Source organism: Oryctolagus cuniculus, chromosome 9 (assembly GCF_964237555.1).
Source record: "Oryctolagus cuniculus chromosome 9, mOryCun1.1, whole genome shotgun sequence".
NCBI lineage: Eukaryota > Metazoa > Chordata > Mammalia > Lagomorpha > Leporidae > Oryctolagus > Oryctolagus cuniculus.
Window position 1 is genome coordinate 117,166,864 of NC_091440.1, and position 26,303 is coordinate 117,193,166.

The 26,303-nt window shown below is 40.7% G+C and overlaps 1 protein-coding gene across 9 annotated transcripts in view; it reads left to right on the forward strand.

The window, feature by feature from the left end:
• The window catches only part of AEBP2 (AE binding protein 2), a 170,397-nt gene that overhangs the window by 71,975 nt on the left and 72,119 nt on the right, over positions 1 to 26,303 (forward strand). For 4 of the 9 annotated variants that reach the window (XR_011379010.1, XR_011379011.1, XM_070049449.1 and 1 more), the window contains exons 8-9: positions 1,007 to 1,120; positions 3,458 to 3,484. Coding sequence is in view for 6 of the 9 variants with exons in the window: in XM_070049449.1 (XP_069905550.1) it covers positions 1,007 to 1,120; positions 3,458 to 3,484 (141 nt within the window). In the remaining 3 variants the exon portion in view is untranslated. Of the gene's footprint in view, positions 1 to 1,006; positions 1,121 to 3,457; positions 3,485 to 4,045; positions 5,577 to 7,146; positions 20,104 to 26,303 lie in introns of those variants that run through there. The other 5 variants (XM_070049445.1, XM_070049446.1, XM_070049447.1 and 2 more) reach the window with 3 other exon arrangements.

The following is a 26,303-nucleotide window of genomic DNA, read 5'->3' on the forward strand; positions in this document are numbered from 1 at the left end:
TCATCTTCCACTGCTCTCCCAGACACATAGTTAGAGAGCTGGACTGGAAGTGAAGAAGATGAGACTTGAATGTGCACTTACAGTGTGGGATGCTGGCATTAAAAAATGGCTATTTAACCCACTGTACCGCATCACAGGCCCCGAATTTGATAGTTTCTGTTCTTTCTTTCCCAATTCCCTCCCCCCTCCCCCTTTATTTGGAAGAGTTACAGAGAGAGGCAGAGACAAAGAGAGATCTTCCATCCACTTGTTTAGTCCCCAGATGGCTGCAGCAGCAGGAGCTGAGCCAACCTGAAGCCAGGAGCTAGGGCTTTCTTCTGGGTTTCCCACATGGGTGCAGTGGCCTAAGGACTTGGGCCATCTTCTGCTGCCTTCTCAAGTGCATTAACAGGAAGCTGGATCAGAAGTGGAGCAGCTGGGCTTTGATCTAACACCTGTGTAGGATGCTGACACTGCAGAGCAGGGCTTTATCCCACTGCACAACAGCACCATCCCCTCTTATTTTTTTTCTCAATGAATATTCATATGTTTTGTACTGAGCTCTTTTTACATTATAGGTATAAATATTTTATCTTTAAAAACAGGTTCTGTATTCCTAGCCTTTTGAAAATTGATTAGTCCAAATATCAAAATACTTTTTGAATTTCCTTGAAGGATGAAATTTCCTTCAATTCAGAATTTTGGTTATGTATGTTAAAAAACTGTGGAATTTAATCGTCTGTAATTTCTTTGTTCATGTGAAACTTATGTGTAAATTTCACTTACTTGAAGGCTGGCTAGTTGTTTCTTGATAAATGTTTCCAAGTGTATTTATTGCTTTGCCACTAAAAATCATTAACTCATTCCTGAGTTCATATTGAAGATTTGTTCACGTCCTGATGCCTGAACTTCTTGGTTTCTGAAAACCTTGCTGAGCTAGGTGGCCCTGTAACACCAACGAAGAGGGCTGGGATCGTGATGCATATTAAGGATAAATCTGAAATTCTTTTTTCTTTTTTATCCCTAGTCTGCCAGATGTCTGGGTGAATGAAAGTGAACGACATCAGTTAAAAACTAAAGTAGTTCATTTATCAAAGCTACCCAAAGATACTGCCTTGCTTTTGGACCCAAACATATACAGGTAATTTAATTCTTGGTGTTAAGTTTTACGTTATGAATTATAATCTTAAAATTTCACTAACCCTTGGAGTGGTTAGACCTGATTTTTATATTCATGCTGAGTATCCCTTATCCAGAATTCTTGGGATCAGAAGTATTTGCTATTTTGGAGTTTTTTAGATTCTTGGATACTTGCTTAGACTTTAGTGTCTGAGCATCCTTAATCCAAAACTCCAAAATCTGAAATACTCCAGAATCTGAAGCCTTTTGAGCTCCCTGTTTTCACTCAAATAGCTTTAAGTTTTGGAGTATTTTGGATGTGGATTTTTGGAATAAGGATACTCAACTTGTACTTAGTACCAAGCATACCTTGTTTTTTGGTGCTTTTTCTATGTATAGAAATTATGTCACAAAGAGTTACAAATTATGGAATTCAGAAAGATTATTTTGTAAAGGTTTGTATGCTATTTAATTTCAGCTTTAAGTAGCTTAAATTGCAACATGAGTGTTTTGAAAATAAGTTCCATTTGTTTAAGCACATAGTTGTTTTTGTAATATCAGTTTTGTGGGCCTGGGAATATTTTGCATATGTCCTAAATACGGTAATTAGTTGGAATTTTTTAAATTTGTACCCTCTGCAGACTTTGAGAGATCAGTGTAAATGGTCAGTTTGTTGAGGGGCATCTCAGAATGGTCCCTCTTCTAATGATTTTCTGATCTGACCTTAGTTTCAGTGTGCTTTGCTTGTGAAGGTGTAGGGGAAGCAAGAGGAGAGACCAGCATTTGTATGTGCTGAGTCCTTTGCTAGGTGCTTTCATACACTTCGTCCTCATAGCATCTCTGTGATATAGGTGTTGCTATCTCTATTTTACAGATTGGAAAACTGAGGCAGGATGCTAAATAAATTTACTTTGCCTGAGGTTACACAGATAGCATGTGGCTGAACTCCAAAGTGCCTCTATCCAGGGTGATTAAAAAAATTATGAGAATCTTCAAAACCTGGTTTGAAAAGGATCTCTTATTGTAATACGTAGTATGCATAGGAACAGTTTCGAAAAGAATAAGGTGACATAACAGTAATTGGCAATCCCCAAATACGAGGTTTTGCTATAATAAAGATAGTTAATTTTATAGTAATCAAGCAGCTGGAAGGTTCCATTCATTCCAGGATTCGGCAATTTGTAATGTTACTCAGTGTAGAGGCAGGATTTCTGTAATTTGAAGCATTGTTCTGAGAATCGGTCAGCCTTACAGGAATGTTGAGACTTGACTTTTCCCTGTTCTAGAAAATATTTCGTGTAACATCATTTGGTGAAGCTGCAAAATAATACAGTAAGACTTGTTCTTATCACGATGAGATACATTACCGGAAGAGGATTGAGGAAAATTCACTAGCAAAAATAGGGGAAGTCACAAACTATCTTTATAAAGAAAAATAATTATTCTTATTAGTACTTAATTTAGGATTTATTTCTGTTGATTATTTGGAGAGGAGTGTAACTAAAGTTAGCATCCTAAAAATGCATTTGACTTTCCCTTTTCTAAGGGTTTTCCTTTCTCCCAGAACATGCTTATGTTTGCTGCATTTGTGCTGTGTAGCAAGTGATTTAGATGTCTTCGTATAAGTGACTTCAAAAAAATGTCATTCAACCTTAGAGCTGATGTTCAAAAGTACATAAGAGTATCACTGAATATTATGGAAGTGTGTGGCTGTGTAGTTCTTGATTGATTTCACTATTGGGAATTGATATCCTTTAGTTGTAATAGGTGCTTCTGTAGGTTATTTTCCTTAATTCTACTAAAACAAAATATTTAATGTTGACTGTAACTGTCTATGCTTCTACTATTTCGGAAATTAGCACTGTGCTCTAAAGTAAGGTAGTGTCCCAGAAGTGGGATCTTTGTGCTGGTGTAGCTCATTTGCTTAATGTTTGGCATAACTAGGAAAATGTGTGGAATTAAGTTAAAGGGAAAAAACAATTATCCTAATTTGTTTTTAGGAGGAATAATTTCCTACTCATGCATATGTCAAAATGAAAGTATGACAGAACTCCCAAATATGTATTTGACTTCAAAATGAGACTAGAAATTTTTTTGGGGGGGATTTAAATGACAGTTTTCGTCTAGTAGTTGGTCAAAATACATGTGTTAGATGTTGAATTCTTACATATATGAATATTTATTAAAAAGTTGTATTATGTAACTAAATTGTGGAAATGTTTTGGAAATACCTTAGTGGTTATTTGATCCCTGATCATATTGCCTGTATCTTATAAACAGTTTTGATGTCACTCTTTTGAAATTCTCAGTGTGTTTGATTCAGTTGAATAAAAGGAAATTCCTTTTTCTCTTTTTCTAGAACAATGCCGCAGAAGAGGTTGAAGAGGTAAAAATAAATAAATACATAAAAAGCAAACAAGCGGGGACACCTGCAGTCTTAGTCACTGACAATGGGTTTAGGAAAAGTTGCACATTAGAATCAACCCCTTTCCCTCTCCTCCACCCCCCTTTTAAAAAAAAATCCAGTATTTAGAATAATATTTATGCTTAGTGTAAACATTCTGTGAATGAAGTAGGGTCTTTGGTGGAATATATTAATATATTACTGTATGTCCACATCTTCATGGAATGGTACTGTGGGAGACTGAGCAAACACTCTGCTGGCAACTTAGTGGAACAGCTTCTAAAAGGCTTTGCATGCTTGCTGCTTTAAGCTGCTTTTTTTTTTTTCTTCCCTTTAGTGATTACAGTAGTTAAACTGAAAAGAAAAATATGACATGTGCCCTTACAAATTCCAAAAGCACTGTAAGGATATTTATCTTAACAGTGTCTATTTGTTTGGAATTAAATTAGGAAATAGTTAGGCAGTGAAAAATTTTCAAGAGATAATTAACTTTTCAGTTATGATAAATAGATGTGATTGGTTGCCATTTGTGTTCTTTTGCAGAACTCTGATAAGAAAAGTGTTCAATTTGTATTTAAGCAAACAGTGAAGGACATTTGCAATCAACTAAAAATTCGTCTATCGAATTAGGGCTGAAAATTACTGTTACAGAGTGTTGCAGTATGTATGTTGGCTCCCTTTTCAGGACTAGGGTTTCCTCTTGGAGTACAGTATGTTAATATTTACCTATATAATTCATCTGTTAACGGTTTTTGAAAAACCTCTATTTCAAATTATTTGAATAGTCTTTGTATTTTCATTTAACCTATATGACTAATTTTTTTCCTGAGGAGAGCAGTTTGGTTTTTGAGTTGTTTTTATCAATATAAGAAAAATTGTATTTTTTTTAAAGTATCTTCAAACTGAATCTTTTATGCACCAAAGTTGGTTTTGAAAAGGAAATAAAATCATTTTCTTGCTTGCTAAGCAAGAAGCCATATGGATTTTTGTTTTTTACTTACAGAAATGGAAATATGTGTAACTTGTTAGTATTGTATGAGACAAATGTTGCATAGAGATAATAGAACATTGCTTGTAAATAATTCAGCAGATTTGTAATATATTTTTATATTATGAAATGTACTGTAGATGTTTTTCTAGAGGCATGAAAGTTAAATGTATATATTATGGTAGAAATAATATTGAAGGATATTGTAATTCACTAGTGCTGCCAGAGGAATTGTTAATAAAGCACCTTCTTTAACAATAAATGTCTTTTGCAGACTTAAGGGACTATGTACTACTGTTAATATCTATAAGAACAAAACACATTGAACATCCTTCCAGAACGTCTTTGAGGGAGGACCTACACCCATAATAGAATTATGGCACTCATTTCTGACAGTGACCGTGAAATCCATTATTTCCTTGCTGTTGGAAGGACATATTGTAAAGTTTGTGGTTATATGCAGTCAAACTGCAGAAAATACTCCTGATTAAGGAGCTTTCACTTTACTACAATGATATAAAAACCAGCAGTTTTTACACTAAATTTTTTAAAAGAGTAGACAAAAATATAGAAGTAAGCCTTTGGTTCCAAAATGGGAAAGGTTCCATGATACTTAAGTCATTTCTCATTTGCTTTAAAAAATAAAAAATAAATAAAAATTATGGGAGGGTAAAGAGCTATATATGTGAAATGAGTCATATAAAAGTAAATGAAGTGCAAATAAAAAGCACTGCTATAAGACATTCTGGAATGGTTGTTTAATAAGGGTATTATCCATACCATCTGTAGCAAATGTGATTTATTTTTGAAAAGAAAAGCAGTGTGTTTTCTTACTTTTTTGTTTTCTTTTGCTTAAGCACTTCATCAGTTGCTTTATTCTGTATCTGCGAAGTAATCTGCGATCTCCTTTGTTCTTTTTAAGTTTTGATTTGTTATAACATTGCCAAATAGAAGTGTTTCAGATATATAGTTTGTACCTGTATTTTTATTTTATTGCCTCATGTTCTTGTAAGTCATTTTTAATTGACCGATGATTGTAGACCTTGCTTGAGTATTTTTTCTAATAAAACAAACAAATTGCATTTAGCTTCAAATTGTAACAATTCAATTAAATTTTAAAATTACATCTGAAAATATACAGCTAATATTCTTTAGGGACACAGAGAATAAATTAGTTTTTTTCCATTGTGTAGAAATACTTAGGTGTCAAAACCAAATTTCCTGGTTATTGATGACCTGCTGATTATGTTATCATTCATGATGGTTTTCTGCTTATCTGACTTTACTTTAATAGTATTACTGTCATACCAAAAAGAATGAATACTTAAAATGAGGTTGTTTTATATATGTATACATATATACACGTATTCCAATTATGATTGGGAAATAAGTGAAAATCTTAACTCGTGTAATCATGTATTAAATCTCTACCCATTTTTATTGTTCCTTCTACTCCCAAATGTGATGCCTGTAGTAATCTATCCCTTTTCCAAGTCCTCGTGTAGTCAGTTGCTAGTTAAACTGCAGCCTTCCTGAATAAGTGTTCTTCCATGTGTTATCTGTGACAGCCTTCTCCCTGCAAAGCCAGAAGTGAATAGCAAGCCCTTAAGGTCCACAACCCTAAAATAGTTACTCTCTGGTCTTAAGGAAAAGTTCACTGGTGCTTGGTCTAACTAGTAAAATTTTTTTGAAAAAATGGACTTAGACCACACACCTTGGATTTTGATGCAGTGGTACTTATCTTGGTGACATGACAGTACAGTAAATTTCAGTGAAAACGGATAGACTTTTAGTAAATACTGCTTTTTAAAGTATCTACAACAAATGATCTTTTTGGAAAACATTTTACATTGGATTTCTTAATAGGTGTTAATAGTCTACTCTTTCACCATTTGTATTTTCGTATTTTGTTTTACAAAGTAGGACTAAATATGAAAATCAGATATGTTTGAACCATAAGACGCATCTGCTTTATCTAAAAGAATATTGAAGTGGAAAATATTGTAAAATTTAAAGTTGTTTATTTTTCTAATAAACATTTTCATATATGAATTTTCCCTAAAGTAGAACACATTACTTCCAGATTTTAGATGAAATTACAATTGACAGTGATTAACTGTCAATGCATGTTTTAAAATCCTGTTTCATTCATTAAAAGCATTGATAATCATGTTTGCAATCCTTTGAATGTAAAGTGTTTTTTCCCTTTTACACATTAACAAAATGTTTTAAGTATGTAGAATCCTCTTAAGAACATAGATTTTGCCACAATTGTTTGAAACATCTTTTGTTTGCTCTTTGAATTCTTTTAAGAGATGTCTAATTTCTTATTTTTAAATGAAACATAAAAATGGGAAAATATTAGTGATTTAAAATACTAGATGGGTATATTTTCTGTTTAGTATAGCTTTAAAAATATCTTTACTACCTTTGCATCAGTTTTCCAAAAAGGCACACAGAAATCATAGTTTATGTACATTCTTAATATAGAAAACTGACAGTTGTGTAACAATGTGTGAAGTTAAGACTACAAAGATATATATATATATATATATGTATATATTTGTGAAAAGGGAATTGATATGTCATTCAAAACAGATTTTTTCAGAGAAGTAAATTTTGGGGATTCTGATTGAAAACCTTTTTTTTTTTTAAGATTTATTATTTGCTTGAAAATCAGAGTTACACAGAGGAGAAGCAGAGAGAGAGAGTTCTTCTATCGGCTGGTTCACTCCCTAATTGGTCGCAAGGGTTGGAGCTGCGCACATCAGGAGGCAGGGAGCTTCTTCCTTGTCAGGGGCTGCTTCTGGTCTCCCACACGGGTGCAGGGGCCCAGGGACCTGGGCCATCTTCCACTGATTTCCCAGGCCATAGCAGAGAGCTGGATCGGAATTGGAGCTGCGAAGATTTGAACTGGCGCCCATATGGGACAACGGCACTGCAAGCGTTGACTTTTTTACCAGCTGCGCCACAGCGCCGGCCCCTTTTTAATTCTTAAGGAATCTTTTGACTTGTTAGGACATTTTGCAGTTTTAACACTGCAGTTTTTAATAAGTGCCAAGTTTTCATATTTAATTAAAGGTTAGAGTATTTTTTCATCTCTAGTTATTATGAATACCAAGATGCCTTAAAAATGTAGTCATGAAATACTATATTCAAATTTTTTATCTTCAAAATTTGAAAAAATTACCAAGCTTTATTAATTCCCGAGTCATGTTGCATGTGGTTCTGCTTATCTGAAAATCAGAACGGACTTGCTTTCAATGGGTTTTGCCAGGAATTCCCATGCAGATTTTTTACAATAAGTTATTTTGAAGAATTGTAGCAAGAAAACATGAAAAAGGTTATAATGTTCTGTATAAAGGGAACTTGGCTTCAGTTTGTCTAAAGAGTCTCAGTGTAAAGAGTGTATCACTGTTACACATAGTTCATATATTAAGTTATAATCATTTTGGTTAATTTCACTAAAAATACTTTTATTGGGTGGAACCTGTCTCTAAATAAAAAAACCTTGATTATATTTGTTATACATAATAGTTTAAAATAACACTCTTTGGAGAAAGTACAGAGTATTTGGTTTTTTTATTTGAATGTTTTGATCTCAGAGACTGGCCACTGCCTACCTACCCTGACTTTCTTCAATACTTGTATGCTTTGGTTATGGAAAACCTACATTTTAAAAAACCTTAAAAATTTGATATGAAGCTTGCCATATTTATATGTTTCTGTTAAAACTGCTTCAAACATATTCTGTATTTGGGTCGCTGAAAAGTCTTCTGTTTGTCTAAAATTTATTACATTTGGGAGATTTTTTAGAAAAGCATTGGGTTTTCTGAGGGAGATTCCATAGCTAGGAAATGACAGTCAAAGGATACTCTAAAGAGTTCCTTGTGAAATGCAATTAAAATGTAAATTTACTTTGGTGTAAAGAAATTTGCAATCCAAGCATAGTCTATTAAAAGACACTTTATGCAAAGTTCTGAAAACCCCACGCGGGCTGTGAAACAGAAGTTCACCTCTGCTAAGTGGGCTCAATGGAGGTAGTTCTGCACAGATAGCGCTGAGGCTTTCATAGAAAAGTTCCAGCAGGTGTCTTTGAATGTCATAAATTAAGACTCATAATGCCTGCATAGTAAGTGTCAGACTTTGTAGCAATTAGCTTATTTAGGTTTTTCTTATGTTCATGTTAGGCCTGAAATGTTTACATTCTTTTAAAAATCTATTTTATAGTATTCAGGGTTTTTATAGAAAACTTTCGTTTAATAACTATAAATTTCAAAATTACAACTTTTAGATTACAGCATTTCTTCTTCCCATAACCTCCCTCCCACCCACAAATCAACCCATCTCTTACACCCTCTCCCGTCCAATTCTTCATTAAGATTGATTTTTTAAAAATTATCTTTATATACAGAAGTTCAGCTCTATACTAAGTAAAGATTTTAACAGTTTGCACCCACACAGACACACAAAGTATAAAGTACTGTTTGAAGACTAGTTTTACTGTTAATTCTCATAGTACAACACATAAGGGACAGGGGTCCTACACAGGGAGCAAGTATACAGTGACTCTTGTTAATTTAACAGTTGTCAGTAATCACCCGAGACTCTTGTCATCACAAACTCGGACCCTGTTTTGACAAGGCCATAATCAAAGTGGAAGTTCTTTTCTTTTTCTCTTCTATCTCTCCTATTTATTTATTTATTTATTTGAAAGTCACAGTTACGCAGAGAGGGGTCTTCCATCCAATGGTTCACTCCCCAGTTGGCCACAAAGACCAGAACTGCACCTTTCTGGAGCCAGGAGCTTCTTCCTGGGTCTCCCATGTGGGTGCAGGGGCCCAAGGACGTGGGCCATCTTCTGCTTTCCCAACCCATAGCAGAAAGCTAGATTGAAAGTGGAGCAGCCAGGTTTGGAACCAGCGCCCATATGGGATGCTGGTGCTTCAGGCCAGCACTTTAACCCTCAGCCTCACAGCGCTAGCCCCCAGCAGTGTTTTCAACATTTGTCCTAAACATCAGTATTTAAAAAAATTACTTTGTATTAAATTTATATTTGCCAAATGAAGAAATTAATAGTATATCAGGTTTTATTTTTCCCCAAAAGAAGCCTTTTATTTAACGAGTATAGATTTCATAAGTACAACTTAAGGAATATAGTTATTCTTGCCACCATACCCACCTTCCCACCCCGACTTGTTCCATACCTCCTCCTCCCTCTCCCATTCCCAGTCCCATTCTCCATTAAGATTCATTTTCAGTTAACTATACACAGAAGACCAGCTCTGTACTAAAGATTTCAACAGTTCACACACACAGAGAAGAAGTTTTACAGTTAATTCTCATAATACAACTAATTGAGGACTGAAGTGTTAAAATGACTCCTGTCGTTAATTTAACATTAGCACTTTTATGTATGATGTCAGTGATCACCCCAGGCTTTTGACATGCTCTGCCAAGGCTATGGAGGCCTTTTGAATCCACAGTCTCCTTCAGTATTTAAACAAGGCCACATCATAAGCAAAGTGGAAGTTTTCTCTCTTCAGAGAAACATACATCCTTCTTTGATGGCCACTTCTTTCCACTGGGTTCTCTCCCACAGATATCCTTCATGTAGGACATTTTTTTGCCATGATGTCTTGGCCTTCCATGCATTAAATGCTTTGATGGCCTTTTCAGTCAGACCAGAATGTCATAGGGCTGATTCTGAGGTCAGTGCTACTTAAGACAATTGTCATTCCATGATATGAGTCTGCTGTGTGGACTGCTTCCTATGTTGGAGCGTTCATTCCTTTTTAATTTTATCCACTTTTATTGCCAAACACTAAATCTTATATATGATCACTTTTAACACTTAATCCTATCCATATGCTCACATTAACACTTAAAATGCCATTTTTGCCAACTGGCTTAAGGGGATATTGGGTCCCATGGCAAGTTTTTAAAATGTAGCCTTAGAAGTAAGTCCCTAGGAATGTATGCAATGTATGTAGTCCTCCCTCTCTTATTCCCATTCTGATTTTTTTCTGATACCTATTTTCAGTTGACTTTTCACATGATTAACTCTATGTTAAGTGTATGAAGAAAAAAAAAAAACTTCAAGTCAAGACAGGGCTTTTTATGTTATTAAATTTATACTTATCAAATGAAATTAATATAGAAAATAGAAATAAAAATGAAGCTCGCTCTTTCATCTAAGGATCCCTGCCTGAATTACATTTGAATCCTTCCAGAATTTTCTTTTGTGCTTGCTACACACCTGGTTCTGATATTTTTTTAATGGTAAGATGTTACATAATATCATTAGTTACAGATTGTCAGTTAGATTGCTGATAGGTTTTTCTGTCATGCAAGTAATACGTAGCGTCCTTGAAGAGCATTTCCAGTCTGATTTCCTGGAAAGGACTCTAAGCCGACTTAAGGAGTTTGTGAATTGTGTATGTTAATGGTTTTGTTATTGTCAGAATGTTTTCTGAAATAGGTGGTACTAACAAATTTCCAGCAGCTGAGTGTGAGTGGTCTTTTCTCATACCATATTAATTCCAAAATATTAACCTTTAGTCTGTTAATTTTAAGGTGGACAAGTGATATGTCATTAAAATTAAGGATTGCCTGGATTCAATTCTGAGTTGAACCAAAAATTGGCTGTGGTTTTGGGCAAGTTTTGCTTGAGCTCTTTGTTAGTTTTTTCTTTTTTCTTATTTGTTAAACCTGTTCTGTGTCATCGTCTATTAGGAATGCTTACTGGATGAGCATGACTTAAAGTACCATCTTAATTTTTATATCTCCACTTAGAATCTCTTCAAACCCAGCCTGGAATTGGGCCCATATTTGACATTGAAAGGAATGTTAATGAAGCTTCCTTAGTTTTACTGGTTATTTTTGAGTAATCAAAGGCTCTCCACTTGCAGTCACGGAAGTCTCAGTTTTAACACATCATTAGTTTTAATAAGCATCTTTTAATCTGTTTAATGAATTTGAGGAAATGTGCATGATGTCACTGACATAGTCAAGAAGCAGAACATTTCCGTCCCCTCTGCCATCTCCGGCTTGTCTGCAGGCTGCCCGTCCACACTCTGTCAGTATAGATTTCCTAAAGTTCTATATAAATGGAATCCTGTAAGGTTTATGTGTCTGATTTCTGTCAGCATAAAAAGTTTTGAAATGCATCAATAAATAGTAAAAGTGTTTACTTTTTCTACTTACCCGTTGATATTGAACATCCTTTCCTGTGATTTTTGGCTATTTGAAGTGGGCTTGACAGCTGTACTGGAAGTACAGTGCATGCAGACAGCGCATGGACGAGGTGCCTGCATGTGCCAGCTCCCCTGCAAGCTTCTCCCTATGTGTCTCTTCCATTTGGTTGCTTCTTCGTCATACCTTTTGTAATAAAAATGGCATCATAAGTATAAATACATAAAAGGTCTTGAGGACCCTAAAGAATTACAGAACTCCTCGGTTTTCAGATTGACTCTATAAAATAGGGAGTAGAGTGCCAGTTTTTCTGGTTACTTCCTGCTGATAAAGGTGCTGATACGGGGTTGGGTACCTATACTCTGCATCGGATTGATCGAAGAAAAGCAGTCTTGTGTTGTTCCTGCATGGTGGCTTGGGATATAGCATTCATTCATTCTTGTAAGAACTTTTGAAATTCATGAATTATACATGGTAGGAATAGAAGCACTATGATTATGAGGATAAAGGGAGATAGTAGAGACATTGCCATGGCTGAATAGATGGCCCAAATTAGGATTATTGGGGAATACATTTTTTTTTTTTTTAAGAATTATTTTACTTGAGAGTTTCAGAGAGAGGTCCCCTATCTGATGGTTCACTCCTCAATTGGCCACAACAGCCAGAACTGTGCAGATCCAAAACCAGGAACCTCTTCCAAGTCTCCCACGCGGGTCCAAGATGGCCCAAGTCCTTGGGCTCCCTTCCACTGCTATACCAGGCCATACCAGAGAGCTGGATGGAAAGTGGAGCAACTGGGACTAGAACCGGTGCCCATGTGGGATGTAGGCACTGCAGGCCAGGGCGTTATCCCGCCACGCCACAGCGCCGGCCCCAGGGAATACATTTTGTTAGCACATTTTTTTTATGTGTTTGATCCCTTCTCTTAGCCACACTCGACTTACTGGTGTAAAAGCAGCATTCTTCACCCAAAAGAGGTCAAGTCACCTGTGATTTTGGACATGAGACAATCGCTTTGCTAGGTCGTTCCTTTTTAGAGTGAGCGATAAGTCTTCAGTTTTATTTGCTTGTTTACCAAGATGGCCAGTGTGGCCATTCCTGTTTCAGTTCCTGCCAAGACACCTAATGAGACCAGCAAGGGGGCGAGTCCAAAATCCCTCTTGAGATGGTGGGTTAGAGGATGGAAAATAGAGATTGGTCTAGAGTGTAGGACAAAGGAGGAAATGGGACGGTAAGAGTACCAGTCCCCATCTAGTTAGTGGGAAGACAGATGTAAACTTTATTGCCACAGAAAGAACACCCCTGTTTCTGGTCCTGTACATGTGATCATATGGTAAGTGACAACCTTTATGTTTCTTAGTGGCAGGGGAACGTGATGAGTGATTGCTATAGCAGCTGATTGCATTAACTTTGTAGTATTGATGGTCAGTAAGGGTGGGTCTGGAAGAGTGCTAATTAGGTCACAGGTGCCATGGGGATATGAACCCACATCATGGAAAGAAAGGAAAGGAAGAGGGCATGATGCATAAAGGGGCTTGACAGATCAGTGACGCTGTAGCAAAAATGCTTCGGACAGAAATAACAGAACTCCAGTGTACACCCCCCCCCCCCCCCCCCGCCATCTTGGTGTCATTTCCTGGGAACTCCAGAAGAGAGACATCTTCGGCTTTTGTCAGGAAGGTTCTGGTACAGGTAACATAAACAAGTCTAGGGGCCTTTTCCCAGATCTGGGAGGGAGTTGGGAGGGCATGGCCAAGGAGTGTGTACAGATCCAACATGAAGAGACATTGGGTTTATATTTAAAGAATAGAGTAGAAGAAATGTAGATAGAGTAGAAGAAATGAGATAAGAATTGTGGGAGGAAATGTGGATGAGGTATGTGGGGACTTGAGACCACAAAGTGGGGGACCAGGTTAGAAGCAGCAGACAGTAGTAAAGCTTCCTTCCAAGAACAGGAGTAGAGTAAGGGTGCTAAGAGAAGTTTGGTTGGGACAATTGCTGCTAAGCCTACAGCCATGATCAGGGCTATGACTGCAGACAGACATGGAGGGTCAAAAAGGGTATCTGTAGGACTGAAACCCCAGAGATGGCTCTGGAGCTGACAGTCTGAGATGAGGTAGACTGGTGGAGAGAGATTCCAATGGCTCTTTGCAGAATGAACTGCAGAAACCTGCAGTTCAGAATTGTCAGGGCATGAGAAGGCCGTGCTTCCGGTATTGCAGGGAGCTCTGTCAACCCTGGAGCGGGAAGAGACTTACATGAAGTAAAATATACCTGGGGCGTGCCCCTTAAGGACAGGAGTGGAGGGGGGCTAGAGAGGGGCCAGGACAGGGTAGGCGGTTGGAAGCCAGGCTTCATTCCATTTGAACAGCTGGCAGAGTCCTCCTTAAGCTGCTTGTTGGGGGAGGTGCAGAGCAGCACATAGACCCTGATGAGGTGGAGAATACAGGGCGTGGGTCTGAGCTACTTGAGAAAGAATGCAGGAGCTAGGGAGCCCCTGGATGGCAGTGGGAGTAGGGAAGGGGGGTGAGGATGTGTCTTTCAGTCAAGGAGCTAAAATGGCTCTGAGGCTTATGTTCTTAGTTCTGTCAGAGACGATCAGGGTGACTCTGGGATTTTAACTTGATCTATGTAGGGAGGAGTGGCTGTGAAACAGTGATGGAGAAGACTGCAGTGTGCAGAGACTGGAGAGGGGTGCATCTGGGATTGAAGCTTTGAGTGTTTTGTATTTGGTAGGCCACAAGGTAAGGAGGTGATTTATGTTGGAATTGATTTCAGGTAAAAGATTGAGGATGTAGTGTGCGTGTATTTTTAGGAAATCGTGTTAACTTGGCACGTATTCCTAAAGGTAAGTCTGACATCTCTCTCTAGTAGAGTTACTGCACAGCTTGTAAGTCTGGGTGTGTATGAGAAGGACCATGGACACCCTGAGAATCAGCTACACACAGCAAGGATTCAACCTAAGACCTTGTGGCTACAAACTGTTTTAATAGGTTTTCAGCTTCCATGATGGTAAAGAAAGGATGGATCCATGGTTCAGTTTGCTGGGGATGAAAGATACAGGAACAGAAAGGCAACTGCTTATCCTTTGTATTCTCATGCATCAATCACCAATTTAAATTAGCCACCATAAGTCCTTCCTGGAATAATGTGGGATCATTAGTTCCTTGGAATCATGGGAATGGGGAATATTTATCAATCACCACATGCCAGACTGTTGTGAGCACCGTGGACACCCCACAACTCAGTGAAGTCTTGGAAACTATGAGGCTGATGTTCTCCTGTCCCCCTTTTCTGGGCGGAAGGAAAGGAGCACAGAGCGGTTGTGTTCTTGAGGTCCCATTTGGGAAAGTCACTTGGAAAATCTGTGAATGAAATCCCAGAGGGAGTGACTTTGAAACGATGCAGGACAGCTGAAATTTGCCAGAAGAAATTCATCAGGGCAAACGAGAACAAAGTGGGATTTAATCTTTTGAATATTTGGTCCTCGGTGTAAAAATGAGTAAGGTGTTCATACTGCCCATCCTAGGAGTAGGGCGCTGACAGTATCGTTGCCATCATTTCTGGCCTTGTGCAGTGGCTAAGTCTGGAGCAGTGTGGAGGTAAGGAGGGCACTTGGCCCAGCTGTGGAGCCTTGGGGCAGGCCCCCCCCCCCCCCCCCGAGAATCCCCAGGTAACCTTTCAAAGAACACTTAAGACTTAGGATGAGTGTGGAGAAGAGCTCTGGGCAGAGCAGCCTGGCATCCAGGTGGGGAGTGAGGTATGAAGAGGCAGGAGGCTAGCTGTGGGGGTGGGGGGTGGGCTTTATGTGCTGAGATGTGCGAATCACTTAAGGCTCTAGGAAGGGAGCTGATCGGTTGGTTTTGGTAACTGCAGAGCAGACAGGGCGGTGGAAGCTGAGGGACACTAGCCCAAAGGCTGCAGCTCTGCTTTTCTCCCCATGGAGGGGGAACCGGGAAAAGGAATAAAACAGTTTTCCTGAACATTCAAGTTTTACTGAAAAGTAATTTAGCAATGTGTGAAAATACTGAATTCATTGCTGGGGAAATTAGTGTTTTTTAATAATTCTTAAATGTCTGTTAATTCAGATGTGCTTTGGAGTACGGGAGGAGTGCAGTACTCCCTTTCTAGCTGTCCGTGGATCTGATGGTACCAGTGCATTTGTTGTTTTCATAGGGAATGTAAAGGGGCTTGAGGAAGATATTCATATGGTTCAGTAATGCACCTGTTTCATGTTTTTGAGGAGCATGAGATCAAAACATCCTTAACGTGCATATGATTACTGTCTTGCCTTTATGGAATGTCATATTCAAACTGACAGAAGACCTGCGGAGAATGTATTTCCAAATGGAAGACAAAAGCCTGGTTAACATAGGACCAAGCCATCTTCCGGCATGATGGCATATTTTGTGACATTGTGTGAATTACATAGGAATTTATCAACTCAGAGGCTGTTACTTGAAATAGAGAATGACATTTGGCATAGATGTTAGTTGGTATTATTGTTTATAAGGAAATTTGAATGTGAAACATTTCTAGCAGATTTAAGAAATCTTTGACAGGGAAAAAGGGGAAAGTTAGAATACAGAAGTGAATCATAATGAGTAGCAGATAGTATGTGTGTGAGGCATTTCCCGTGACTGGAAGATGGACTGGCAAGTCTGTCTTTGTCTTGGATGCTATACTACGAAGAAGACAGGTGGAGGTATTTCTTGAGGACACTTGCTAGGATAGTATCGTCTGTCCCTTGAAGAAAATGGGAAACTGAAGTTTGACCTTTCACTTTTATCCCCCATCCCACCTCTGCTCAAAAAGATTGCATGATATAGCGAGGTAATTTTTTTAGAACTAAATGGTTGCAACAGCCAGGGCCAAGCCAACCCGAAGCCAGGAGACAGGAACTCCATCCTGATCTCCCATGTGATTGGCAGAGGCTTAAATTCTTGGTCCTTCCTTCTCTGCCTTCCCAAGCCCTTTGGTAAGAAACTGAATCAGAACTGGAGTAGCTGTTCTCATTCCGGCACTCATGTGGGATGCTGGAATCACAGACATCAGCCTTAACTCACTGTCACAATACCTGTTCCATCTCTAACATAGCTGATTCTTTTGAGGTTTTTTCCTTTAAGTAATTTATCATTTTATTTGAAAAGCAAGGGCTGTTGCTATGGCATAGCTCGCCACCTGTGGTGACAACATCCTGTATGGGCACTGGTTCAAGTCTTTGCTGTTCTGCTGCCAACTCAGCTCCCTGCTAGTGCACCTGGGAAAGCAGCAGAAGATGGCCCAAGTGCTTGGGCCCCTGCACCCATGTGGGAGACCTGGAAGAAGCTCCTGGCTCCTGGCTTTGGACCAGCTCAGCTTTGGCCATTGCAGCCATTTGGGTAGTGAATTAGCAGATGGAAGATCTCTCTCTCTCTCCCCCTCTGTTTCTGTGTAACTCTGCCCTTGAAGTAGGTAAATAAATCTTTAAAAAAAGAAGAAAAGGAAAAGCAGAGAGAGAGCTGTTCCATCCACTGGCTCACTCTTCAGAAAAGCAAAATGGCCAGGGATTGATCGGACCAAGGCTGAGAGCCTGGAACTTCATCCAGGTCTCCCACATAGGGTTGGCAGGGGCTAAGCACATGAAGCATGGTTCACTGCTTTCCCAGGTGAATAGCAGGGAGTTGGATTGGAAGCAGAGCAGCTGGGACTTGAACTGGTACTCTGTTATGGGATGCCGGCATCACAGGTGAAGACTTAACCTCTGAGCCACAAGCTGGCCACCATTTTTAAGTTTTTAACTGAAGAAAAATGGCTGCCTTGTCAAGTTTTTTTGTTTGTTTTGTTTTTTGAGTTTTATTTGAGACAGTTAGTTTCCATATGCTTGTTCACTCACCATATGCCTGCTATGGCTGGGGCTTTTTAGGCTGAAGCTGGAAGCCTGGAGCTCAGTTCAGTTCTCCCACACAGGTAGCAGGGACTCAGCTGAGCCATCACCTGCTGTTTCCCAGCGTGCTCATTTAGCTGGAAGCCAAAATTGGGTGCCCAGCTTGGATTTGAACCCAATCATTCCAATATTGGATGTGGGTATTACAACCCGAGGCACCTGCCAAACCAAATGCCTATCCCTAAATATGTTTTAAGAGCAGGAAAGAAAAGTCAGGAGGAGCTGATTCAGGACTGTCAGGTGGATGCCCAAAGACTTCCCATGGAAATTCTCCCAACCTTGACCTTGTTTGATGAGAGGAATGAATAGGAGTGTTGTTTTGGTGCAGGGTTTCTGGTGAAGCTTTCCCAGGAGAAAACTCAAGCTTTGAATTTTTCGAAACATTGTCCCAATAACCAGATGGTATCATTCTTTGGCACCACCCACCCTCACCTCAGCAAGGTGGCTAATAAAATGTTTGGGGCATCCCAGAAAACTGTTGCAAGACCTTTGCTCTTGATCTGTTTGCTTTTGCCTTTTTTTTTTTTTTTTAAAGATTTATTTATTTCAAAGGCAGAGTTAACAGAGAGACAGAGGCACAGAGTGCGTGCGAGAGAGGGAGATGTCTTCCATTGGATGGTTCACTCCCCAGATGGCAGCTGGAGCTGTGCTGATTCGAAGCCAGGAGCCAAGAGCTTCTTCTGGGTCTCATGTGCAGGTGCAGGGGCCCAAGGACTTGGGCTGTAGCAGAGAGCTGGATCGGAAGTAGAGCAGCTGGGACACAAATCAGCTCCTATATGCGATGCTGGTGCTGGAGGTAGCTTTACCCATTATACCACAGTGCCACCCCCTCCAGTATTTTTTCTTTAAATTTTATTTTTTTTCATTTTATTTATTTTTAGAAACTTACTCTTAAAATTTTATTTGAACGAGAGAGACAGAGATCCCATCTACTGATTTACTTCCCAGACATCTGCAACAGCAAGAACAGGGTCAGGCCGAATCCAGGAGCTGGGAATTTGATCCTGGTCTTCCGCATGAGTGGCAGGAACCCAGCTCCTTGAGCCATCACCCACTGCCTCCCACGGTCTGCATTAGCAGGAAGCTAGAATTGGGAGCTGAGCCAGAACTTGAACTTAGACACTGCCGTATAAGATATGGGTGTCTTATACACTAATGTATACACTTAGGCACTTACACACTGCACCAAACTCCTACCTCTTAACTTACTTCCTACTGATGACAGCAAGGCTTTTCCTCTACTAAAATCATGCTGTGCAGCAAATTCCTGTGTATTTACCTTTAAGTACTTCAGTGTGTCAGGATGTTTTAGGTGTTTTATTTGAAAGGCAGAGAGACAAAAATCTTCCATCCACTGATTCGTTCCCCACAATGCCTGCAACAGCCAGGACAGGGCCAAGGCTGAAGCTGGGAGCTAGGCATTCAATCCAGGTCTCCCATGTGGGTGGCAGGAAAGCAATTACTTGAGCTGTCAGTGCTGCCTCCCAGCATCTGCTTTAGCAAGCAACTGGAGCTGGAAATCAAACCCAGGCTCTCGCATGTGGGCTGTTATCTAAACCATTGTAGTAACCCCTAGACCAAACACTTGCCCCTATAGCTATATTTTTTTGAATATTTATGTATTTATTTGAAAGAGTTACACACACACAGAGATCTTCCATCCGATGGTTCACTCTCCAATTGGCTGCAATGGCTGGAGCTGTGCTGATCTGGAGCCAGGAACCAGGAGCTTCTTCTGGGTCTCCCATGCAGGTTCAGGGTCCCAAGGACTTGGGCCATCTTCTGCTTTCCCAGGCCATAGCAGAGAGCTGGATCGGAAGTGGAGCAGCCGGGTCTTGAACCGACGCCCATATGGGATGCTGGCGCTTCAAGCCAGGGCTGAACCCGCTGCGCCTTAGCGCCAGCCTCTTGTTTTTCTGTTTTTCATGAAAGCTATTGAAGCATCCAGGTCAGTTGATTTGCAGGCTGTCCTTCCGTTTCTATCTGTCCAGCAGCTCTCTCATGATTCAGCCAGCAATGCAGAGGTGATGTTTTGGCCATTTCCCGGTAGTACACGAGGAGTCACATGACACCAGTTTGTCCAGTTATTGCTGATGTTGGAATTTGATCATTTGGTGAGCTGCTGTGTCCCATGCTTCTGTATACCCTGTTTTCTGTTCTTTCATTGAATGATTTTTGTGTCCAGTGATAATTACAGTCTGAATCAGTTATTGCTTTGAAGGTTATAAAATGTAAGTTTTCTATTTCTATCATTTTTGTGTTTGTTGGCTGGCATTCTTCCAGCCTCCCTCCCCCTTCTTTTTCACATTAGTTTTCCTCCTGAGACAAGTTGTTCTAGGCTTATCTTATATTTTCCCTGACCATTTTGCAATGAACCCTGGCTTCTCCTTAAGGAAAATGCGTATTTAGAAAATAAGGCCCAGGTCTTTGTGTAGAACATTTCCATCATCACAGGAAGTTTCCGGGTGTCCCCTTCCTGTCTCTGACCCCAGCCCCATGCAATCACTTACCTCCTGTCACCGTCGTTTCTGGATTTCCATATAGTTGGAATCATGTTTTATGTGCTCTTTTGTATCTGGCTTCTTTTGTTCAGCATGCTTGACACGCATCCGTATCGTGATTATCAGTAGTGTTCCATTGTTTGACTATAATGCAGTTCCCGTGTTAATGGACATTTGGATTGTTTCCGATTTGGGCTGTTGTGAATAAAGCTGCCACAAACATCTGTGTGGAAGTCTATGTGTGAACATGCGGATTTTTCATTTCTCTAGGGTAAATACCTAGGTTTGGAATTGTTGGCACATATGGTAAGTGTAAGTAAGTTTAATTTTACAAGAAATTGCCAAACCATTTTCCAGAGTGCTTGTATTGTTTTCACCATCAATACATGAGATTTCGTTTGTTCCATCTCTTAACCAACACTTGGTGTTCTTTGCATTTTTCAGCTAACCATTCTAAGTATTGGGTACTCTGATTTCATTTCGTGTTTTTCCAGGTAATGATGTTGATCTTTTTCATGTGCTTATCTGCCTTTAGGAGGTCTTTTTGAAGTTTATATTCATATTTTCCACCCATTTTGAAATAAGCTCTTTCTTTTCTTTAAGATTTATTTATTTGAAAGTCAGAGTTACACAGAGAGAGAAGGAGAGGCAGAGAAAAAGAGAGAGGTCTTCCATCCACTGGTTCATGCCCCAGATGGTTGCAATGGCTGAATCCGAAGCCAGAAGCCAGGAGCCAGGAGCTTCCTCCGGGTCCCCCACGTGGGTGCAGGGGCCCAAGGACTTGGTACATCTTCTACTGCTTTCCCAGGCCACAGCAGAGAGCTGGGTCAAAAATAGAGCAGCCAGGACTTGAACCGGCACCCATATGGGATGCCGGCACTGCAGGCAGCGACTTAACCCACTACGCCACAAGCTGGCCCCAGTGATTCTGTACTTGTTAAGTGATTGACAGTTGTGGATTGTTAGTTGCTGCAGCATAACCTAATTTTTCTTGACTAACAAAGTGAAATTAGTTTCATGGTAAATGTTGGAACTTGGGGCTTCACACCTAAAGAATAATTGGACTGGTGCTGGCGCTGTGGTGTAGTGCATAGAGCCACCGCTTGCAGTGCCGGCATCGCACATGGGCACCAGTTTGAGACCCAGCAGCTCCACTTCCGACCCAGCTCTCCGCTATGGCCTGGGAAAGCAGAAGAAGATGCCCCAAGTCCTTGGGTCTCTGCACCTGCATGGGAATACCCAGAGGAAGCTCCTGGTTCCTGGCTTTGGATTGGCACAGCTCCGGCTGTTGTGGCCAAGTGGGGAGTAAATCAGCAGATGGAAGACCACTTTCTTTCTCTCTCTGTGTAACCCTTTCAAATAAATAAATAAATATTAAAAAAAAATTGTACCAAGGGGGTCTCTGTGAACAGAGATGTGAAGTATTGAGTTCAGTTTTAGATTGTAACCAGTCAGTAACAACAGTCTGAGAGTGAAAAATGTATTTATTTTATTTATATATTTATAAATATATTTCATATATATTTATTGGGGGCATGGCATTTGGCCTAGTGGTTAAGATGGTTTAAGTGGTTTAAGACACCTGTTTCTCAAAAAATAAATAAAAGGGGGCCAGTGCTGTGGTACAGCAGGTTAAAGTCCTGGCCTGCAGCTCTGGCATCCCATATCGGCACCAGTTTGAGTCCTGGCTGCTCCATTTCGTATCCAGCTACCTACTAATGCACCTGGGAAAGTGGCAGAGGATGGCTCAAGTGTTTTGGCCCATAAACCCACGTGGGAGACCCAGAAGAAGCTCCTGGTTTCTGGCTTCAGCCTGGCCCAGCCTTGGTTGTTGCCGCCATGGCGGGGAATGAACCAGTGGATGGAAGATGTCTCTCTCTGTCACCACCTCTTTCTGTAACTCTGCCTTTTATATAAATAAAACTTAAAAAAAAAAAAAAAAAGATACCCGTGTCTCAGATTGTAGTACCTGAGTTGGATTTGTCACTCCAGCTTCCTGCTGTGTACAGTCTAGGAAGCTGTAGGTCATGGCTCAAGTAGTTGAGTCCCTGCCACCCACGTGAGAGACCTGGATTGAGTTCCTGGCTCCTGGCTTTGGCCTAACCTTGTCCCAGCCATTGTGGGTGTTTGGGGAGTGAACCAGTGGGTGGGAGCTCTCTCTTTCCTTCTCCTTCTCCAATTAATAAATTAAAGCAAGTAAAATACTTCTTTTCTTAACAATTTCCTTGGTATTTTACGACTGTGAAAACGTATTTACAAGCATCTCTCCATGAAAGATTTACTCCACAAACCAGTAATGATCTCCACACACGTGTGATCACATGTTCAACATAACCCTGACCTCAGTTTCCTTCCCACCCCATTTCAGCTGTCTGCGGCTGTTTGCGTTCATTCACATTCTCGGTACAGATTTACGTAATTAATCCTCTGACACTTCTTCTTCCAGCCCCCTTTAGGAGTCCTGACTCCATGCAGGGATCTCAATTTTAACTCCCTAAGTCAGCTAGGTTGTCCTTAGTTCCTGCATGCTCCATGGGTGGCAGAACTGTGACTTCTGTCTAAATCATCAAGATTGCCTCACCTTCCTATCCCACTCTGTTCCCCCCACCTCCACACAAATTTTGGAATCCACACATACAGGTTTTCCATGGTACATCTTTTCCCTGAACTTTCTGAAGACACCTCATATGCGTGGATTTTAAAATTTATTTACAGCAGAATAAACTTGCCTTTTATTTCCATTCTCCATGAACTTGTTGAAATCCCTTTGCAAGTACTAGCAACAGAAATCCCTACCACTACCACTCTCCAGGATATGAACTTAGGCTACAAGGATGTACAGGTTAGTCTAGCACCTGTGTGCATCTGTACCCATCTGTTTTCCTGTCTTCCTGCTGTTGAAGCCATGGTTACTGGAGATTTTGTCTTCCAGCCTGCTAGGAGACATACTGTTATCTCCCTCATTTCTGTAGCTTCAGCCTTTTCTCTACTCACTCCTTCCCACCCTGAGAAACTGAGTTTTAGGCACATTAATATATCTGCAATATAAGCTTATCTTTTATTTTTTAAGTTTTTATTTATTTGACAGAGCTCTCATCCATTGGTTCACCTCTCCATATCCACAAAATGGCTGCGCATTGGCCAGGCTGAGGCTGGGAGCAAGGAACTCAATCAATCCAGGTCTCTCCTGTGGGCAGCAGGTGCCCAACTACTTGAGCAACCACCACGGCCCCCCAGAATCCGTCTTAGCAGGGATCTGGAGTCAGGAGCAGAGCAGAGAATCAAACCCAGGCACTCATGTATGAGATGGTAGCATCCTAACTGACGTCTAACCTCTCGTCTTGTAATTGGTATTTTGGGTTTTAATGTTGCAGCTCCAGAGTTGCCCAGGAAGCAGAAGGCGTCTCCTATTGCCTGTCTTACTCCTGAACATGGGCCTGATGTTGTTCCTCAAAAATCTAAAACGTTCCACAGCCCGGTTTCCCCTCTCGGCCCCAGTGAAGAGAGGGCTGGGTTTTGTTACTTCAGGCCCATTGGTGGGGATCAAAGTGGGTGATGTAGAAAATAAGACGGTGGAGAAAGGGTTGGTTCAAGGCTCGTTCTAGAAGAGATTCCTTCATGTTTGGGAGAGCAGTGAGGCCTGGTATGTACCCATTGGCCCACAGTGAGCAGACCCTTGATTGTGGAAGAGCAAGTGTGGGAAGCTGGTGAAGACTGGACACGTGGTCTTGAGAGTGGTACTGAGAATCTCTCTAGCAGAGCTCGAGGAAAGAGGAATACGGTTGGGATTGCCTCTCAGAGCCCCTCGGTAGTGATGGGGGCTGGCATTTGTCAGCAGGGAAGGAACAGAGAACCATGACAAGCACTGCAGACCCTCTCCACATTCTCCAAGCATATGTAACTCCCACGATTCTGGTATGACCACAGAGAATCTGGTGGGAGCAACAGGATAGGGGACCCTTTCCCTCTAAACCAGGCCAACGTGAACTTTCCGTTAACACTACCAGGTGAGGGAAGGTTGGGACCAAAAGCAAGTTAGTTGGATTTATAGAAACAAAGAGATGATTACTGAGCATCATGAAGTAATTCATACAGTTATGAATGAATACATTTTACAGTTAAAACCTGTGGGGAGTAAATGAAAACTGTGCTGCCAGTGATGCTCTGCCAAACACTTGGCTTTGAAAGTGTTGTTCTTCAGTGATTAATTATTCTCTTGCATCCCTTTTCTAATGAAGAAAAAAAATCCTGCTCTGAAATATATGGCATAGTTAATTTCCATTCTTAGTCTGGTCTCTCTGTTTTCCTTGGAAATCTGTCTTTTGATAGACGTCTCTGTGTCATGTTTCTTGTTCTGGTGAGGCCTGGCTGAGTGATGTCTATCAGTAATGTATTTAGGTATTTACTTATTTATACCTAAAAATAATTTTAAAGTTTATTTATTAGAGAGACAGACAGACAGACACCTATCTGCTGCTTCACTCTTCAAAACCCCACAACAACCAAGGCAAAACCAGAAGTCCAGAATTCACTCCAGGTCTCCCATGTGGATGGCAGAGACCCAGGTATTCCAGCCACTGCCTGCTGCTTCCCAAAGGTGGATCAGAAGCGAGTGGCTGGGACTTGAACCTGGGATGTGGGTATTCCAAGCAGTGTCTTATCCTCTGTGCCAAATGCCTGTCCCCATATGTACACGTCCATAGAACCTACTGTGCGTCTTACGGAGTTGACAGTCCTGTCAGGTCTGAGTGTAAGGATCACGTAGGCGTTCTAGCTTCTCTCTTGTCCTCCCTGTTTGAGTACTGAGAAGCCGTGCTGGACTTGGTTCTGTTCTTCCCGCACCTGCTGCCCTATTCTGCTTCTGCGTGTGAGCATCATATTCTTTCTTTCCAGAACGCTCTCCACCCCCTTTCCTCCCGAACACCTGGCCTTAGTCACCCATTCTGACCGTGGCTTCAGCCAGCACTGCCTCCCTTGGTGTCCTTTCATCTAGGTTAGCCTCCCCTGTTTTAGATCAGTCTGTTGGCACCAAAGTACCTCTCTCGTTTGTTTTTATCTGCACTCACATTTATTCTTGTGTGTGTATGTGTATGTGTGTGTGTGTGTGTGTGTGTGTTAAGATTCATTGAGAGAGAGAGATTGATTCCATTCTCTGGTTTACTCCCCAAATGGCTGCAATGGCCAGTGCTGGACCAGGCTGAAGCCAGGAGCCAGCAGCTTCTTTCTGGTCTCTGATGTGAGTGCAGAGCCCAAGGACCTGGGCAGTCTTCCACTGCATTTTCTTGCCATTAGCAGGGAGTTGGATCAGAAATGGAGTAGCCAAGATGCAAACTGGCTCCCATCTGGGATGCCAGCACCACAAAACCCGCTGAACCACAGTGCCGGCCCCGTACATCACATTTTCTCTTCATTGGATTGTAAGTTCTACAAGGCAGTGTCTGTTCCTGTTGTCCTTGTCCCCAGTTCCCCTCCCAGCGTTTGTGTTGTCCACCACCTAATGCCTGCAAAACAAACTGGAGTTGTGAGTTAGTATTGTTTTCCCTGGTATCCTCGCCTTTCAAAACTCTCAAGTGTTCAGGGACCATAAACAACAGCAGGTGTTTTCTGACATATTAAACAAAGCTGGGGGTGCGTTGTGACCCAGCCCTGGTAGTAAGCATGGGTCTCATTTGGGTCTCACTTCCTTCCCTGTGGTAAGTTCATTGATGAGGTGATTGGAGCTCAATCTCTGATGACTTGAGCAAAGATAATAATGTTGTTGAGAGCCTGTTATTAGTTGCTGTGGTAGGAAAAAAACCCCTTGTGTTGAACTGCTGTTTAGGTTTTTTTGGATAGAGTGTATTTTGGGACCCCATGAGTAGCTAGAGAACCTGGTCTGTTACTAGATAATGGGATCATCTAGGAATTTGGTCAGCCAATAGGATGGATTTGGATCTTGTTAGAAATGCAGATTCTCGGGCCCCACCCCAGATTTAGTGACAGAATGGGTGTTCTAACAAGATTCCTGGGTGACCAGTGTCTCCTTTAGCATTGAACAACTACTGCTTCACACAGTAGTTGAGGGGAGGGAGAGCTCTTTGTTAACATTGATTCATTCATCCACTAAATGAATAATTTTTTTAAAAATTAAAACTTTATTTATTATTTATCTGAAAGGTAGAAGTAGAAAGGGAGCAAGAGAGAGATTTCCAT